The following is a 19,590-nucleotide window of genomic DNA, read 5'->3' as shown; positions in this document are numbered from 1 at the left end:
TTTTAGCACAGCCAAAACACAGTCAGAGTCCCATGTGCTCAGGTGGTGTGAACTGGAACTGCTTCTGAGACACACATTTCTTTTCTGAGGGGAGCCAGAGCTCTCCTCTTGCTGAGAAAGGTTCTCTATAAATTTATCAGGAGCATAAAAGTAGCTGAAGATGTGATGGGCCCAGTCCACCCTGGTACAATTACCTAGCTCAGCCTTGCTGGGACACAAGGCTGTGTCACAAATGTGACTTCATCAGCCCAGAAATGGGGGCACAGGGACAAGTTTGGCTCTTCCCTTCCAGGGTGAGAAGGGACATCCATCACCTCACTGCCCTGAATGTTACCTCCTGTTTTTCTGCTTCAGAAACACCTCAAACAGCAGAAAGCCCCTCCACACCACGCTGTTTAGGATGCTCACAGTGCTTCTAGGGAGTAACAGAAAAGGTTTTTGCACAAAAAGAATAATCTGCTTTGCCTTGTGGATAGGAATAAAATGAGTGGGCTAAAACCAGAAAGTTCAAACCAAGCTTCCTGAAAATCCAGGAACATGGTGAAGTGTGCAACAGATCACGCTGGGAAGCTGTTGCATCTCTGCCACTCCAGATCTGTAAGATTAGGACAGGAAAGTGTTTAAACTGTTTCTCAGCAATGACAAGGGGCTTGCCTTGGGCAGGAGCATGGGCTGACAACATCCTGAAGTTCCTTTCAGATCTGTTTTGCACAGCATTGCTGATGAAATGTAGTTCCTGTTTTGGAATGCAGGTAGATGTCTCTTCCAAAAGCCACCCATCATCTCACAGCATTTTGTTAGGGACAGAATCCTGACAAACTGATTCAGTAGATCCCACCTTGTTTCTAGCCAAACCACCCCTAAGCCTGAACTTGTGGGGTTTGTAGGGGTTCATTTTTTGGGGGGTATTTTTTGGCCAAGGGGAGGGAATGTCTCTGATACCCTGCAACAGGCTCCAGGATGCCATGGTGAGTTTAGTTATTCTAAAGGTCAGTTGAATTTCAACACCAGTCTGCAAAAATCTTTTTTGGGCCAGGGCATGAAAAACTGAAATATGGAAAGCTGCTGATCCTGAAAACTTCTCATACTTAGAAGCCTATACTGGTATTTCAAGCTTTCCTTCCAAACTAGGAGACAAAAACCACAATTGCATAAAAAAGAGAAAGTGAGGTATGCTTCCATCATGATAATTTTAAGAACCAGGACTTTACATATACTTGAATTATTCACAATAAATTCATTAGATAAAGAGACACGAAAAGCCATTCATTGCAGTCTTGTGAAAGTCTTTGTGCTCCAGTTATGAAAAATGCTGATCACATTTGACAGCCAGCATTTTCACAGGCACATTTAGTCCTGTTAGTCTCCCCTTATTCCTTCCTGGAAACACAGACCAGTCAGAAAGGTAACTGCACAGAAGACTCCTATTTTTCCTGTCATCACCCTTGATGTTTAACATTAGATAGAGGTGAAAAAAAGCACAGATTACAGTAATTTTCTCCTGTGACCACTCAGGTTTGACGTGCACCATAATGTGTGTGCTCCTAGAAGGGGTAGACAGACTTACCTTTGTAGGCATGGTGATGAAAAAAGGCAGAGGTATTAGGAAAAAAGTTACAGTTTCCATAAGTGAAAACCAAAACACCATTTGAAGTTTGGAGTAGTAACACTTAAATTAAAAAAAGGAGATCATAGGAATGGGTATAGAAAGCATATCAAAGCACTAAGGGCAGATAAGAATCACTGAATAGCAAATGCCTCTTAACAGAGTTAAGTGTTCTTCTTAGAACAAAGCAATTACCTGGTGAAAAATTATTTGCCCAGGTGAAAAATATGAAATGCATGAACTACCTGTGCACCAGGGCAAGCAGCAAGGAGCAAACACAAGGACTCAGTTAAGCACACGTCCAACAGAACTACATCCTCACTAACAACATAGAAATATGGAATAAGTAAGTATAAGTTAGTAGATAAAACTCAATTCAATAAATAGGTGTTTCCCTGGTCCTGTAGAACTCCTGCCCATCTGCACTGAATGCCTACATGGAAGCTGGGGTTTTGTCTTTATTGTTTGGTTTGAGATTTGGGGTTTTGTTTTGGTTTGCTGGAGGGGATCTTTTGTCAATAGGTTTTGTGTGTGTTTTTAAAGTCAAATGCACACTGGTACTACTGAAAAAAAAGTTTGTTTTTATAAGGTAACACAAATCCTGATGGAAGAGCCAACCATCTGCCTGTGAACTATTGCAGGGGTTGTTGCAGAGGAAGAATTCACATAAATTTAGTCTTAGTACAGTTTGCTCATGGAGATCTTAGCAGACATTTCAGCACAGATCAGAAATGACCCGGATTTATTCTTGAACCTGGGCCCATTAAAAAAACAACCAACCAAACAAACATGGAGAACTTTCCAAGCACTAGAAATTTTTCCTTCTCCAATAGTTCACAAAATACTGAAAACATTACCAGGATGATGACAAAGGATCTGTTGGATCTCTGATTCTCTCTTACACTGAAGACTGATACATTATATAACTGCAATTTCCACAATCAAATAATATATGGCCATAAAAGACCTTCCACATTACCACACTATTACATGTACAGCTACTGAATATTGTTAATGTTGTACTTGTATCTGTTTCAGTTTTCTCCTACTAAATACATTATGCAAATTTAATTTTCCATAAAAACCTTTAATAAATTAATGATATTAGGAAACCAAATAAAAGTACATTAAATTAAATCAAAAACTACAACAGAAATAGTAAGTTCCTCCAACACTTTAAAAAGACAGGAGTTTTTTTTAAAAGTGCATAGAGGTGTTTCTCCAAAAACATAGGGAATGCAGGCCCTTCAAGGGAATGAAGGGTTCCATCAGTACTATAATATTATGCCTGGACTGCAGATCATGAGGCCAAATATTATCAGGAAATAAACAATTAGTATCAGGGAATACACAGAAAGTATTTACCCTTGTAAGAAGTAGATACTTTTATATTCAATATAAATTGAATTAATAAATGGAGAAGCTAGATTAAAACTACTGTCTGATATAACCTTTATCACAAAAGCCAGTCTGTCTGTGTAAGTTCAGTATTTCAAAGGATGATTTTCCACACAAAAAGTAAACTACTATTTAATGAAAAATGTGTTGATTCTTGCAATGTAAAAGCTGAAGAAAATAATTAGGCTAACAAATTCCCAGTCAGCAGAGTTTGCAGGGTCAGTGACAACAGCACGTGATGAACATCCCTGGAAGGATCCTAAGGGAATGCAAGCGAAAGAACCAAACCTAAGATGGAACACACACAGTAATAGAGGGAAAAAATGGCAAGGGCATCTTTTCACTGGGAACTGATCTTCATGCAGCCAAGAATCACTGGGCACCACGAGCAACAAACAATCTTGATATTAAACTGGGGGTCAATATATAAAAACCATTTGGGAGCCCTGGCTTGGCAGGGTAGGAGCTGATGCCAGGGTAAGCTTTGGGAAGAGTGACTGAGAAGAATTCTTTCAGGATGCTGTAAATGCTGTTTGGGAAAAGCACTTGGACTTCTGCTCCCTGAACATGACAACTCCTTGAGAACAAGGACACTCACCTTTACCAGTTCCTTTCCTTAGAAAAGGTGAAGATTCTTAAGCAATACCATCTTTTTAACAACTGCACCATCTTACAGCTATCAAGCTTTACTATTCTCTCTTTTCTTCAAAAATTTTTTTTAATAAAAGAGAGGATTTTAGAGACAACTTGCTCAACATGAAGAAGTCTCATTCTGTTTAAGGGACTCAGGACAGAAAAAGTGTCAGGTAAAATAGACTTAATAGAAACGCAAACTTGTATATGTCATACATCTATCATACAGCAAAAATGAGCAAAAATGTTCAAAACCTCCATTAAATTTTCTGTCAAAGTCTCAACAGCTAAAAGTACTTACACAGTAAGTAATATGATTTGAGCAACTTTAAGTATTTGTCACACATTTTGTCCACAGCCAGGGTGCAGAACAGGAAGAGAGAAAGCAGGGGCTTTTACTGCTGAACAAAATTAATTATGTATTATCCCTTCAGGCAATTGCAATGATTAATTTCTATAAAAGCAAATTCAAGTGTAATTGTGTAATTATTGTGTTTTCATTAAAATATATTGCTAGTGGGTGCCTGCTGTATTATTCTCTTTACTCTGTTCTGCTTCACAACAAGTTCAGTGTAGGAAACACCTCATTTCAGGATCTATGGCCAACAGTCAGGCCCTAAGTACTCAGACACAACCTTCAAATTACACTGGAAATTCCTTCCTTACAAATACCAATAATTCAAAATCATTGCAATTCAAAATTTTCAAATTCAAAATGCAGTCCACAGGCTCAAATGGTGCTGTTCATGAACATTCCTACCTGCAAATGGAACAGGTGCATCTTTATCCAAAGCAACTAGGGGAGGGTCCAAAATCACAGTGTCGTTGTTTTCAGTTATGATTCCATGGTACGATGTCTCAATCCAAGGCTTGTGTTTATTCACTAGAAAAGAAGAAACCATGCCTAATTAATGTGGTTGTGTTTCATATCCATTCAGCTTATTTTATCTATGAAGAGAAATTATTTAATATACTTCCAATATTAATGGTATTACTCAAAAGCCACTAACAAATTACTCAAAAGGCACTGCAACAAGCATTCAAATATAAAAGAAAAATGACATGCACATTGTACTGCACTCAACACTTGCACACATCCCTCCAATTAAGACACTGAAATAAAAAGGCAATTTGCCAAATATTTTAAATGTGTTCTCAGCTGTCAGGCTAACTAGGTTCAGAGAGTTTTGCAGGAATTACTTTCAGTTGCAAAGCCCTGGTACAAGAGAAAGGGCAACCTGAGAAACCCAACCTGACAAGACACAAAGCAGAAGGGTGGGTGAGAACTCACAACTCTTGGTCACCTTCTCACTTTGTATTTTTGGAACAATACCTACAATTACTTCTGTGTTTTGTACATTGCAGAGAAAACAAACATCTGCATTTTAATTACTGATAAAAGTTTGCACTTCTTCACAATTTAACCAGGGGATCTGAAGTTTTTCTGGAAAAACCTGTCCTTCAAATCCAGCTGTTGAACATTTGGATATCTGGTGTTGAAGCACACAAGAAGATGACACAAAAAGACACTTTAAGGAGGGACTACACTACACCATCAGATTGTCTTATTGCTGAACCCTCTCCATTTACAGCCCTCTCACCATCCATCTCCTATTGACTGCAAAGGATGAAGACACAAAATGAAAAGGAAGGGGAAAAATGTAAGAGGCTTTGCTTTGCTGTGGTTATAATTTGAGCTTTCTTCCTGCAGGCACAATCTGAATGTTATGTCACTGGAACTCCTACATAAGGAATACAATGGTGGCAGCTAAATGAATTTCAGTTTGAGGAACGTACTGCCCCAGGCAAGAGGGAGCACTGCACCAAGGAATATCTGCCCCATTTGCAGCAAACTCAGATGCAAGGTAATTTCTATAGCTATTATATAGCTGTGTGTACCAGATGCTGAGGAAAATACCTGGTGAGTTAACAGAAATCACCTTAAAGATGGAGAGCTGACACTTAAAGTGAAACCAAATTTAAAAATAAATAAATAAAATAATTATGAAACCAAACAAAATCTTCAGATATAACCCTAAACTCTTTCTGCCTCGTCTTCTGTAAAACCCCCATCAATGAGATCAATGAGATTCAGGTTTCTCCCTTTGTGAAGAAAGCAGCAAAACCACCAAGACAACAGAGGGCAACAGGTAAACATGGGCAATTAGCAAATTATTTTTTCACTGGCTATTTTGGAAAGCATACAAATATATTTATGGCAAATTGAAGTTCATTCTGTTCCTTTGTTGTTTCTTTGTTTAATCATTAGGAAACTGTGGACTTGGGAGACTGATCCCTCTAAAGCTGAAATAATTTATAGTCTAGCACTAATCTGAGAGCTTTGAGTTCATTCCTATGTTGCAATAGCTCTTCTTTCAGAAGAAAACCTACTTATCTTCACAGTAGTTGGTTTTTCCCCATTTTTGCAATAACTAAGCAATAGGAAGATTAAACTGGGGATGTGTCAGGGAAAGGTGAAATGGAAAACAGGGATCTGAAATCTCCATCCTGTAATGACTGTACAGCCAGAGGAGAGACTGGTGAGTTTATGTAACAGATGAAGGCCAAAAGTCTTGTCGATGTTGAAAAATGAGAAGTGATGGATGCAATTTCAGAGCTTTTTATGGCTTTTGGGATTCTGGTTTGCAGGGCAGTTGAAGTATTCTGTGTTTGTTAATGGAACATGTGAATTGCCTGAGCATGCAGATAGAGCAGTGTGCTCCAGTGGCACTCAGGTGTGGCTCACAGGCTGCACAAAGGGGCATCCCCTGACTGCAGGCAGATGCAATTGAACCACAATGAGACAGTGAACAGGAGCTCACATGAAAAGGGAACTCCTTATGCAACTCAAATTTCTAGTACCAAATGCTTTTCATTCCTCCTGGTTCTGTTAAGGGTCTGAGCTCTTAAAAAAAAACCAATCAAACAAAAAACCTTAACAAGCAAATAAACAAAAAAAGCACCAAAACTGTCTTCTTAATGATTGCTAGGAAATACTTTTGATGGCACTTTTACCTAAGGAACTCTCAGAATACAGTGAGTGCAATTCTACCAGCCTTAGCTTTCTCCAGTTGGGGTCCAATGAGCAATAACAGCAGTCAAATGAGTGGCAGCAACATCATTCCTTAAATTATATTGGGGGGAAGAAAAGAAAAGTACATTATGAACAAATGCTGCAGTTTAGACCTTAGAGACTGGTATTGGGAAGAGGAAAAGAACAATAGAGCAAAAGCAAAATAAAATAATATATCAAATTATTTGCAAGCTCTTGTCTTGGAGATGAATTTGGGAGATACATCCCCAAATGTAAAAGCCATGGCAATATAAGCTTTGTGTGACCTGTGGTGTGGAAATTACACAAATGGAAAACATCCATGCTCTCTGGGAATGCAAAGCAATTCTTTTGCATCAGATGGTGTCTCTTCAAATATTTTCACATCATCTTTTCTCTAAGCTGACACAGACACTTATTAGGGCATGGGGAGAGGAGGAGTGGGTGGGAAGCAGCAAGTGTACAAGGGACACGTTACAATGGTATTTCCAAAATTCAGATGGTTCCTGTCTCAAATCAGTTAGGAAATGTCACTGATGCAAAAAAAAAAAAAACAAACCACATTATAAAAGAATTATAAAAGAAAAGATATGACTATTAGAAGGTTTAACTCCTGATACCAGGGCAGATTCAATATTGTCAGTTGATTTAACTGACACCTTCTAAAACCTGAGGTAGCAAATTGTAATGGTTAAGAATTGCTTTATGAAAGCAAATGTTTTCTTTCTTTTTCTGCTCTAAATAGCACGATGGATTTATTTTCCATTTAATTGTGTTGATAATATGTTCTCCCATCTCTAGCTTAAAGGGGTTGTCAGTTCCAGAAAAACTGGCAGAAAATTTAGGCTTTCTTACCACCTCTTTCAGCTCTAAGTCTTTTCATCTGCTGATTTAATGATCTTCAGCTCAGCCTGCTGGAATCCCGTGTAGGTGTCAAAGGCCTTCCCCTTAGAACCACCCAAACTGAGGATGCCCAGGTGATAGTAAAAAGTTTTAAAATCATAAAATTTGGGGAATTAGAAAGAAGCTAGACTTAGTGGGGCCCTGGAAAAATGTTAAAAATAGACTCTGAAAATGTCAGGCTTTGTGTTTGCCAGATCATGTGAAATTGCACCTGCGTAAGCAGTATATGATAAATGATGATAAATATATGAAGATGATTTTGACTCACAAGTGCAGCTCATGCTGGGGTCATTCTATGATAAATAAGTGAGAAGTTTTGAAATTTCATATCCTTGAAGAGAAATTCGCTGGAGTCTGCAGTAGCTCCAGTTTCTGGTGGCTGGATGTCACTACACTGAAGTATTTCAGAGATTGTGTTTTACTAAGCAAGTCCTCCTCACACGGGTCATACATGTGACTGTATTGTGCACGTGCAGCTTTATAACACAGGAGACCTTAATTCCCCCAAGGTATCTCTTGAGATAGAAACCTGGATTTCCAAAATGAGCCAGGAATAGAAACCAAAGACAGCAGCAAAATCCCAGATCTCATAAAGTAGCAGCTAAGAACAAAAATGTTCAGAAGATAGGCAGATTTGGGGGCTTAGGTCACTAAAGAAATGAGGATTGGAGCTTGAGAAAGAATTTAAGACTTCCTCTGGAAGGCAGAGAGAACAAATATGGATTTTTGCTTTCAATTTTGAGGAAAAAGAAACTAAGTAAAAAAAAGTGGAAACTGAAAATGGCTGTGAAGTAGGAGAAGTAAATAAATGTTTGCATTTTACAGGATTAAATCTGTCTCAGCATTAGGAAAAAAACTGAGTAGCTTTAGCAGGAGTAACTGTGTTTCCCTACCTACAAAAACCCTGAAAACTTTCCAGAAATGTTCTGATATAAAACACATTTTATATGCTTTGCCAAAGACAAATTATAGAGAAGAAATTTATTCTGTCCCACACACTTCGTTCTCCCTGTGATGCCATTGCATCAATTACTAAAATTCCAGTAGTTATGTTCTGGTTTTATTTTCAGATAGACAACTTTAAACTATAATGCTTTATGTGCTTTTACACAAAATAATAACATGAAAATCCCGCCCCAATTAAGGCAATGGGAGTTTTGACATTAAGATCAGTTAAATCAGAATTTATATGATTTATGAATTGTGATTATGAGATGTGAACTCTTTGGAGAACATTTTAACTGAGCAATACATTATGGGCAGTGCATCTCAGCAACATTAAATTACTCAGTGGAGCTCCTGCGGGTACCTTGGCGCTGCTTTGATTGTGCTGCACAGCAAAACCTATTCTGCACCAAGTTTCCTGCCATAAACACATTTTCTGGCCTCCAAGAGAAGGCCTTTCAACAATGACAGTTCCCATCAACAAAATTTGTTCTTATATTAAAAAAGGGGCAACATTTAAAAAGGAAGACTCTTTTGTTAGTAGCTAATTCTTATTACAAACTAATTTGACCAAAAGCACCAAGTGCCTTGCCTAATACACTTGATAACATCAGTAATTTCACTGCTGTTGGGTATTTCTAAAGTAAGAAAACATACTCTCTACTTATTCTGACATGTTCAGATGCTTATGCAGCCATAAATATGATTAATTCTCTTGTACATCTGTTTGTTTGGGGTTTTTTGTGAGTAGGGTGTTGTGGTGTGTTGCAATGTCCTGTTTTACCTTCTCCCTTCCCCCTCGCCCCTCGCTGAGTGTGCCCTGTCAATCAGGCTAACATACCAGCAAGGCGTCGTGTGATAGGTGTCCCTAGTCCCTTGAGACCCTGCCCCTTCACCTGGTTGATGGCTCACCCGTCCCCTCCCCTTCCCCTGTCCTGAGCTTAAAATGTTAATGAGACCATGCGGCCTCCATTCTGTTAGCAGCAGTGGCTCGGTGCAGACATCTCTGTACCCATGGAATAAACATCTGGCAACCTTCTAGCAGAATCCACTCCCTTTCTCTCCACCATCGCCAGAAGCGCTCTCTCCTGAGGTAAACGGAGTCCTGACAGCCTGGATTTGCCCCGCTGCACTCTCCAGCAGCCAAGGTATCTCTGGGGTAAAACACCGCACTGCTGCCTTTGGCCCAGCAGCGAAGGTCAGAACTGGCCCAGGCACCATCTAACTGGTTATATTGGGATTCATATTCCAATAGCAGGGGAGAGAAACTTCTTAACACTGAGGAAATTAATATTAAACATTTAACAGGAACTTCATGAATGCTTTGCTCAACCCAAACCTGTGCTGTTCAGGAAAAAACAATCTAGCCACAAATTTTGTAGAACTTCATTACAATACTGAGATGTAAAACTTTCAGCAGCATGTTTCACTTCTGATCCCTATTTCTGAAGCGCACATATTGAATTTTCATATCCATACAGGAATTAGTCTTTACACCCTGCCTCACTGCCCTTTTTTAGGGAATGGATCACACAGTTGTGGTCTCTCGGCCTTGAAGTGCCTTCAAGCTTCAAAATTATTTTAATTAACACAAAAGACATTTCAACTCCTTCATCAACATGGCCTTATAAATTTATCTACTGATAGTTGCCATAACAGACCTCAGAGAATGCAAACCTGAATTCTGAGCTCCCAGCCTCCATGCCTCAGCATTAAGAGCAGGAAGTTGTTCATGTTCCATTTCTAAGGAACAAAATCAGAATTAGGGGAGTCTGTCCCACAGCTATCCACAGGAACTTTAACAGCACTTACTGATTGCATCCTCAGACATAAAAATTACACACTTAATCTTGGGGAAAGTATCCAATAATTAAAAAATGTTTTCATTGATGTTTCAAGGGCACAAAAAAGTCGTTTTCCTATGTATTTACTTGCACTCCAAAAGCATTTCACTTGTCTTGCTTATCAATGCTGATCTTCAATTCAACATGGATTCCTCATGAACAGCTTCATTCTCATTTAAAAAGACATAAAAGCTTGAGATGCACAATATTTAAATCCTTCTATCATTTAATTTAACTTTCTTTGCTATTTAATAACTCCACACTCACTGTATGAAGCTGCCCTGGTCTTACACACATTATGTCTTTCATGTGGGCTGAAAGTTGTTCAGAACATTGATTTATTTTTCCATTATGAGCACTAACAGCAGGCATTTTAACTTAACCTGACTCTTGTCCTTATTCCTTAAATAAACAAGAATGAGTGAGCTCTGAAAGGTTCTGTCAGAGCTGACCAGGGCTCCCAGCACTGCTTCACTGACTGGACATACGTGCATTGTAAATATTCCAATATTTCACATAATTCTGAGGAACACACAGATCCCCAGTGAACATTTTTATCATGACAGTGTGTTTTCATGGGAAGCAAAAGAAATCAAATGCAGTGGTTGTGCAGAAAAGCAAGAGCAATCCCCTAAAAGCACCAAAGACAGACCTCACTGAGGAGCTGCAGGATGCCCTGTTTAACTGAAGAAAAGAACATTTGCATCTGTAATATCCCCCTTACTGCCTGAAATACCAAAGCCAGGGCCTTCCAATTGCTGCTATTTCTCCTATGAATGTCTCAATTATGACATCTCTAAAGTGAACATTGCAGATGCTAACGAACCTAAGACATTTTAACACTGGCTGAGCAGATTTTCAAAGGTTTTTCAACACCTTATAATTCAGATTAGCACATTTTCCTTTGTAAACAGTACCTTGAGTTGAAGTTTTAAAAAAGGATATTAAGGTACCTTAGGCTTCATGCAATTATGTCTCAAGTGTTTCAGCAATACTCTATAGCTGAGAACAGTATTTTGAAAAATCCCAAGTTAAAACCCCTATTATGAGGCTAAAATAAATGAAAAAAGTCTTTAAAAATGGTAGCCTTTATAAAATTTCATGCCACACTATTTTGATAGCACAGATTTGAGTGCTATCTCAGTATACAAATTTAATCTCACTGAAATCCTATGCTCCTACATATTAGCCTACACATTTGGAAATCTTGGGAATTGAGATAAATCCTAATGCCATGGATTTTAAAGGAGTCAGTAGTTTCCTTTAAAAAAAAAAACAGAAGAAAGTATTGATGATTATGTTTTATTTGTTTAAAATTACAGATTTCCATCTAGCAGGGGCCTGAAGGATATTGCAGTGGAGAGAAGCTGATCATGTATAGGACAGGTGTTGCTGCAAATTACCTGTCCTCTACTTCATCCAGCAGATCTTGAAAGAAGCCACTCATCTTTTTTTTTTATATGGCCACCACGCCTTCCAAATGAACTATGTTGGTTTTGAAATTGTGACCGCACTACAGAAGAGATGCTTTATTCCTTGATGAAAACAAAGAAACTCCAATTCTTTAAGAGGGAATAATAGGAAGAGTGCAAGAAACTGAGAGAGTTTGATAAATTCTAGGCATGTTTGCGATGTTCAGATGTCCTAAGTCAAAATATACCTCAAATCTATTAACTGACTTTCCATCCTCACTCCACATCTCTCAGAATGTACCTTTAAATAGCATGTGTCACACGGTCCCACACATTAATAAAACAAGGATTGCATAAGTTTTCCTACAGTGCACAAGGCAGGTGTCAGCTGATGGTGTTGTGTCACAGACATCTTTTATGAAAAATCCTTTCCTTAGGATTTTTCCTCCTGAGAAGCTGACAAGCCTCAGGAATAAAATGTAAACAATGATTATCTGCTGCTGTGGAATGTAACAGGTGCAACTGTGATTGGTCTCATGTGGTTGTTTCTAATTAATGGCCAATCACAGTCAGCTGGCTCAGACTCTGTCTGAGACACAAGCCTTTGTTATCATTCCTTCTTTTTCTATTCTTAGCCAGTCTTCTGATGAAATCCTTTCTTCTATTCTTTTAGTATAGTTTTAATATAATATATATGATAAAATAATAAATCAAGCCTTCTGAAACATGGAGTCAGATCCTCGTCTCTTCCCTCATCCTCAGACCCCTGCGTTGCCCTTCTCAGTCCCAGCAGAAAGCAGGAATGCAGTAAATGACACAGAGACAGAGAACACTGGTGTGTCTCCTGCCTTGGTGACATTCTGTGTAGCTCTATCCATGGTGGTCATTTCTGACAGACTCTGAAGAGCTGACGTTCTTGGTGTTTGGGACAGAGCCCAACTTCTTTGCACTTTCATACAACAGCTCTTATTATTCTGTAGTCCTGACTGAAGTTTCTGTACACTCCAAAACAAATAATGATCTGTCTACCCCCACAAATCAATGGGAATGTGGCTGTTCCAGACATGGCAAGAGTCAAGACCTCTGTGTTTCATCTCTCCAAGGCAGAGAATGCCTGAATTCCATGAGCTATGGAACCCATACAGTAAGCACAGTGTGAAAAGCACCTTGCTTTTCACAACTATTCTGCATTCTTCAGACATATTCTACCTACACTTTAATTTTTTCCATTGCATTTGTTTTCTTTTAATAGCTGAGTCTAGACCTAGGAACTGCCTGAAAGAAATATGTTTTTAAGCTTTGATGCTGTTTCTGATTATAAATAGCTCTGACTTTATAACAAAACGCTTAATTTATTTGTATGCACCTCCTCATTATCAATGCAGTCTTTACTTTTTCCAAGGCAGTCTTTTCTCTCAGTACATTTTCTATAGACTTAAACCTAAAATTATCACTGATCCTATTTGAATGGTTTACTCTTCCCTCAAAACTCCCTCACCTCTTTTTTTTTTTTTGCATTTCAACCTGGAAATAGGCTCTAATTTTTCTTTCTTTCATTAACATCAAGTGTCTCCTAATTCCTGAGTGTTTTGAAACATATCAGTCTATTCACATAGAAATTATACTGCCAACAGCTAAGTTTTAAAATGCAATTCTTACATTAGCAAGTACTCTTTCCTCCTACCCACATTTATGCATTTAAATAACAAATGCTGAGTACAGGTGGAGCTTGGGGTGAAAGTATGGTACAGTTTGCCTGCATTAGGAGTCAGAGTTCCCAGAGCTCCAGTCAGAGCTGGACCATGACCCTGCACCAACAATTAACACATGCTCGTCTCCATACGAATCCAATGACAGCACCAAGATGTTTTACTGTGTTATAGCCTCTTTAGGAATGAGAACAAACTATCAAACTCCACAAAAACTTTCCAGCTCTCTTAAATCTTGACTCTGAATCTTGACTCCAAGGAACCTCCCTGTACAACTGTCCCTCTCAGGTTAGCCTGATGGTATAAACAGGTGAGGAAGAAGATGTCCAAGTAAAGGAAGGTAAACCTGGAGACCACCTGAATGAGGAGGAGGTTTTACTGTGTGGTTTTGTACAGGTAGGAAGACTGGTCAGCCTTGCCCAGGTTCTTTGTTTCCTGTGGGGTCCCCTGTGCGAAAAACACCAATCACTTGTTTTTAAAATTTTAAAAGTTTAATAGTAATAAAATAGTTATAAAAATAGGAATACAATTAGAGTAATAAAAATTTGGACACTTTCAATTAGGACAATATGAGACACTAAAGACAAAGAGTTACAGATGTTCAGGTACCTTTTTCTGGGCAGCAAGAGCCCAAAAAAGGACCCATATTAAAGGATTAACGATTAAAAACAACAGCCTGTTGCATATTCATACACTTCATACATGATGCATAAATTCCATTCAAACACAGGATTCTGTCTGGTCATCATCAACTTCTTCCTCTGAATCCTGACAGCGCCTTCAAGGCAGGAAGTTTGTTTCTTTTGATAATGGGGCAATAAATTCTTTTTCTCTGAAAGATTCAGGTGTCCTGTGGCTGCTATCTCACTGAGAGTCCTTTCTTTAAAAACGTATCCTACATAGCATAGTTTCTATTTTAACACTTTTTATAACCTAAAACTATATTTAACGCACTACTTAAGAGAATTAAATACAGCATCACTTTCTAACACATATAATATTCATTCGAATATTTGCAAAAAGCCAATCATAAAATACATGCATTTTTCACAGGAGGTGACAACTTAGCTGCGTTTCTTCTCCAAAAATGAAAACACACATTTGGAGAAAATATCTGCTTTGAGAAACACTGGAACACTATATGCAACCAGTACATTTCCCTCCAAAACAGGTACTATATAATAATGGAATAATTAATTGCTCACAAGAGCTAGATAATAGTACTTGCACATAATATACATTCTTTATGTATACAAATTAATTAATTTCTGTCTGTCCAATCTCATAAACAGCTAAACTTCCATTCCTTGCTTATTAGTATTCCCTGATAATTAAATAGATCTTTTCCTAATTACCGCTGTCTCCTGTAAAAAGGGTTTCCAGGGCTCTGGCGAGTGCAGAAAAACTCATCTGTCAAACAAAAGACTGACTGATGGAAGAAAAATGAAATTGCATCTTTCAGCCATTTGGGTTTTTTTAGTTAATTGGTTAAGGCTTGTGACTAAATATCAAACACTATTTCCCCTCATCACTTGGTCCCTAATTACCAACCACCTCTATGAATTGCTAATATGAGTGATTTTGGCCTGTGACATCTCAGCTTTTGTCCTACAGTACTGCAGATGGAACGTATTTTACTGCAAATTTCATTTCATGCTTTTTATTGTGAAAGACATGGAACACTGAATGATAATTATATATTTTACAGTTCATTCATTTCAAACTGATCATTTAATATTCATTACTCCAGTGACAGACATGTCCTGTCAGTTTTACCCCTCATTATGCACATAATATCTGCATTTGAGCAAGCAACAGAATTTTGAAAGGAGATTGCAACCAAGTTTCCATTTTAAAAAACCCCACTAAAATTTAAAAAGGCTCTGCTAGCTTGCTACATTAATTTTTGGGGCTACTGTCAAAGAAATAGCTGACTAAAGTCACATTTCTGATATTTTTTACAACCTGGCTAAAAAACTAGGTTTGGGCATAAAAATATACAACTATATAAATCATTCCGATGAAATCTGAGGAAAAGGTTAAAGCCCCTGGACATATTTTCAAGAAATGAACTTGGTCTTCAATTTTTCAGATCTAGTATTTCAGATCTCACCAAAAAAATCATTTTTTGTATTGCAAAAAGTCATCCTGGTGATAGCCAGTGATTACTTGAAAATGTGTGTAACATGAAGGAGAACTTTCTTTCTGCGCTTCCTAAAGCAACTACTCCAGCCAATTTCTATGTTCCAGTTTTAAGTAAGAGAGCTCTCTGGATCCTCTGCTTTTGAGGCTCCTTTCACCACAAATAATTGCTGATAATCAGAATCTCTTCATCCATTGACTGAACTGGATATATTCAATGGTATTTTCAAAGGATGTTTGGCCCTCACAAAATTTGAGTTGCTAATAGGAAATTGTTCTGCTCTTCCTTTTGACATCCCCAAGAAGAGGTTCTGGCTCCAAAATTGGAGGTTATGATATAAGAAATATGGCATGTTAAACAGAAAATACATGGAAGGAATGAGTACAGTTGGAGAGCAGGCACACAAAACACCAAACCAGATACATCTCAACACAAGCCCAGTTTTGATGACCCCAGCTGCACCACATCAGTGACCAAGCATCTACTCTGGGTGACACCAAAAGGGACTTAGATGAGACAATCTGTTCAGTCCCCAGCCTGGTGAGAACCTTCTCCACCAGCCTGTGCAGCCCAGGCAGCTGTGGCAGAACCCAAACAGAGGGGGCACACCAGACCACTTTCCTTTCCTGCCAAATCAAAGATCTCCACTAAAAAAAGTCATCCAGGATGCAGAAAAAACTGCCTGAAGTTATTTAAATGCAGAAATCACACGATATTGTAAGTGGCAAGGCCAAAAATAAGTATTTATCAGGAGTCAACACTGACAGTTGCTTATTGCATCATTTGGAGCGACCAATGCTTGAAAGGATGATAAAAGGAATGAATTAAATCACAGTTATAGGCTTTATTTATTTATGTGCATTTCGCAAATAAATGAAAGTTCTAAAGACCTCACCTTGCATTTATGACCTCCTGTGCAATAGCAAAAAGGTCTAGACCAGTTATGTCCTCATCTGAACTGTACAACATTCACAAGCTTTATCTGATGTAAAAGCACACTTGTAACTGCCCAGAGCCTGTCCTGGATAAAACCCAAAATAATCCCACACAGCTCCAGGTTTTTTGAGACTTTGAAACTTCATTCATTCAAGATCACACTTAAAAACACTAAAATTGTTATATATTAAAATGCAACAAGAAACAGCAGAACTCCTTCAATGTTTGCATCACACTTGGGAGAACAGGAAAGTGCCTGCAGCAACATAAATGCAGAAATGACACTCCATAATCAGGTAAACATGAATTTAACAAGGCTGATGCAGCGATTTGGCAATTGGCTGAGTTTACATCAGCACATCTTCAACACTGCTTATCAACCTTTACTGCTAGGCAGAGATTAAAGAGGCAGGGGTATAAAAAGAAAACTGCCTTAAAATCCAGACTAACTTGCCTTTGGGGAGGAAAAAAAAGTATTTTCTGTTATTTGTGTCAGTAATAAGTAATAAAAGTCACCTGCCTGGCAAAGGTCAGAGGCCTGCCCTGGTTCAGCAGGAACAGGCAGAGGGGCCAATTGTGTTTGACTGCTCTCATATATGGCCAGTCCCCACACACAAAGGAGGAAAAGGGACACAGAATTGAGCAGGGCTTGGCAACCCTTCAAAAGCACCTTCCCTTTCAAAGCACGACTTTGAGTGCCTTTACATCAAGGATGCCCCTAAAGCTCCCCCAGCAGCAGCCGGGGCCTGATACAAGCTCGGATAGCACGGGGGAAACAGCAGGGCCCACATGTGGGGGAGCTAAAAGGTCTGCAGAACATGGCCTGGGAGCCACTGCCACACACACAGGGAACTGTGCAGGACATGGCCTGGGAGCCACTGCCACACACACAGGGAACTGTGCAGGACATGGCCTGGGAGCCACTGCCACACACACAGGGAGCTGTGCAGAACATGGCCTGGGAGCCACTGCCACACACACAGGGAACTGTGCAGGACATGGCCTGGGAGCCACTGCCACACACACAGGGAACTGTGCAGGACATGGCCTGGGAGCCACTGCCACACACACAGGGAACTGTGCAGGACATGGCCTGGGAGCCACTGCCACACACACAGGGAACTGTGCAGGACATGGCCTGGGAGCCACTGCCACACACACGGAGCTGTGCAGGACATGGCCTGGGAGCCACTGCCACACACACAGGGAACTGTGCAGGACATGGCCTGGGAGCCACTGCCACACACACAGGGAACTGTGCAGGACATGGCCTGGGAGCCACTGCCACACACACAGGGAACTGTGCAGGACATGGCCTGGGAGCCACTGCCACACACACAGGGAGCTGTGCAGAACATGGCCTGGGAGCCACTGCCACACACACAGGGAACTGTGCAGGACATGGCCTGGGAGCCACTGCCACACACACAGGGAGCTGTGCAGAACATGGCCTGGGAGCCACTGCCACACACACGGAGCTGTGCAGGACATGGCCTGGGAGCCACTGCCACACTCCCAGACACACACACCCCCACTGTTATCCCAATGTGTTTAACACGTTCATACATTTTAATGGGATGCAGATGACAGAGGGAAATGATGACAAGCAAGCTGCCCTAACAAATGCTGCACATATTTTCATCAGTCTTATCATTGATGCTACACTGCACATTTGCATAACAAAGTGTAAAAACATGCTTGTATCATTGTGAGGGGCAGGAAAAAAGTCACTGAATTTGCTTGGTGTGGCCCTTATTAGTTAAGCAATATCACAAATAAGTGTCATGCTAACTGAATGTTTTATCTGCTCCCTCCTACCTCACAGCAGCAGCAAGCCTTCTTTTTACTGTTCCTTGTTGTCATTGTATTACAACAGTTCTATTATCATTACATTGCAAAGGTTCCATATTGCTAGAGTTTTGTACCCCCTTGATGTTTCTTGCAGGCAGCTCCTCTGGGCACTGACTCTTCCTTGTCCTCACAGCAGTCAACTGACTGCAGTTCCCACCAATCCACTCTTTTATAACACTCTGCTTATTGGCTACAGCTGTGGCCTGTTAAAATCAGGCCTGCTCCTAATCCTTAATAATTGGCTCAGCTGCAACTCTTCAGGGGGTAAGATTACTTTCTATCCTACCTTCATGTTCTAGCCCCCTACAGTTCCTTGCTAAAATTAAAACTGAATAAGAAAGAAAATGTTACGATTATCAACGCAGGTCACATTCTCCCTGGTATGTCAAGTTAAACAAGAATTTAAGCAGCTGAATTAAAGGTAACAAGTATATAATCACTATGAGCTCCATGGTTTGCCATACTTCAGGGGTAGAGTAGAACTGCATGGCTGACAGCCCTCTGCATTGCCTTTTGCCCCATGTTTTTGACAAATAACTCTGCTCCCCTGAGGCTGGGCCTTGGCATCCCACTGGCAATCAGCTCCTGACCCAGTCCACAAATTCAACTCAGTGCATCAGTTTTGACAACACCTCCCCACAAAGTCTCAGCTGCTTTACTCATTTCCTGCCCTGGACCACAACCCATCACTACAGCCCAGAGCCCACCAACATTCCACAGTCTAGCCCTGGGGTGAAGCAGGAGGGAGCTGGTTGAGACTTGTTCCTTTCCCTCTCCATGGATCAAAGCTGTAGTGGTTTTTGTTAAGCACAGATTTTAGGACAGAGCCTATTCAGAAAGCTTAGCAGAGCAGAAGCAACTTGAGCAGCATCCAGGCTTTGCAGGAAAAGCATTGCCAGAGGAAAGTTTTCTGCTTTTGTAGCAGTACAATGCAATGCCAGCATTTGTATGTGCCGAGGTCCTGTCTTTCTGGGGGGACAGATCTGCCAGTTACCTGCAAAATCTGAGAACAAAGGGCTGAGGGAAAAGGCAGCTCATCTCTGCCCTGGCAGCTTCTAGTCTTTGCCACTGAATGAAGGACTCTGTCCGAAAAACCACTTTGGAGACAGAAAAATTAATGTCACATCAAATATATTATAACCATTGAATTTTAGGAAG

The 19,590-nt window shown here is 39.9% G+C and overlaps 1 protein-coding gene across 2 annotated transcripts in view; it reads right to left on the bottom strand.

The window, feature by feature from the left end:
• Window positions 1-19,590, bottom strand: part of CLSTN2 (calsyntenin 2) — a 299,276-nt gene that overhangs the window by 174,126 nt on the left and 105,560 nt on the right. For both annotated transcript variants that reach the window (XM_074546803.1, XM_074546802.1), the window contains exon 2: window positions 4,398-4,520. In XM_074546803.1, coding sequence (XP_074402904.1) covers window positions 4,398-4,520 — 123 coding nt within the window. The remainder of the gene's footprint in view (window positions 1-4,397; window positions 4,521-19,590) is intronic.

Source organism: Zonotrichia albicollis, chromosome 9 (assembly GCF_047830755.1).
Source record: "Zonotrichia albicollis isolate bZonAlb1 chromosome 9, bZonAlb1.hap1, whole genome shotgun sequence".
Taxonomy (NCBI): domain Eukaryota; kingdom Metazoa; phylum Chordata; class Aves; order Passeriformes; family Passerellidae; genus Zonotrichia; species Zonotrichia albicollis.
Note: the sequence above shows the minus strand (reverse complement) of the source record. Positions and strands in the feature narration are given on the sequence as shown.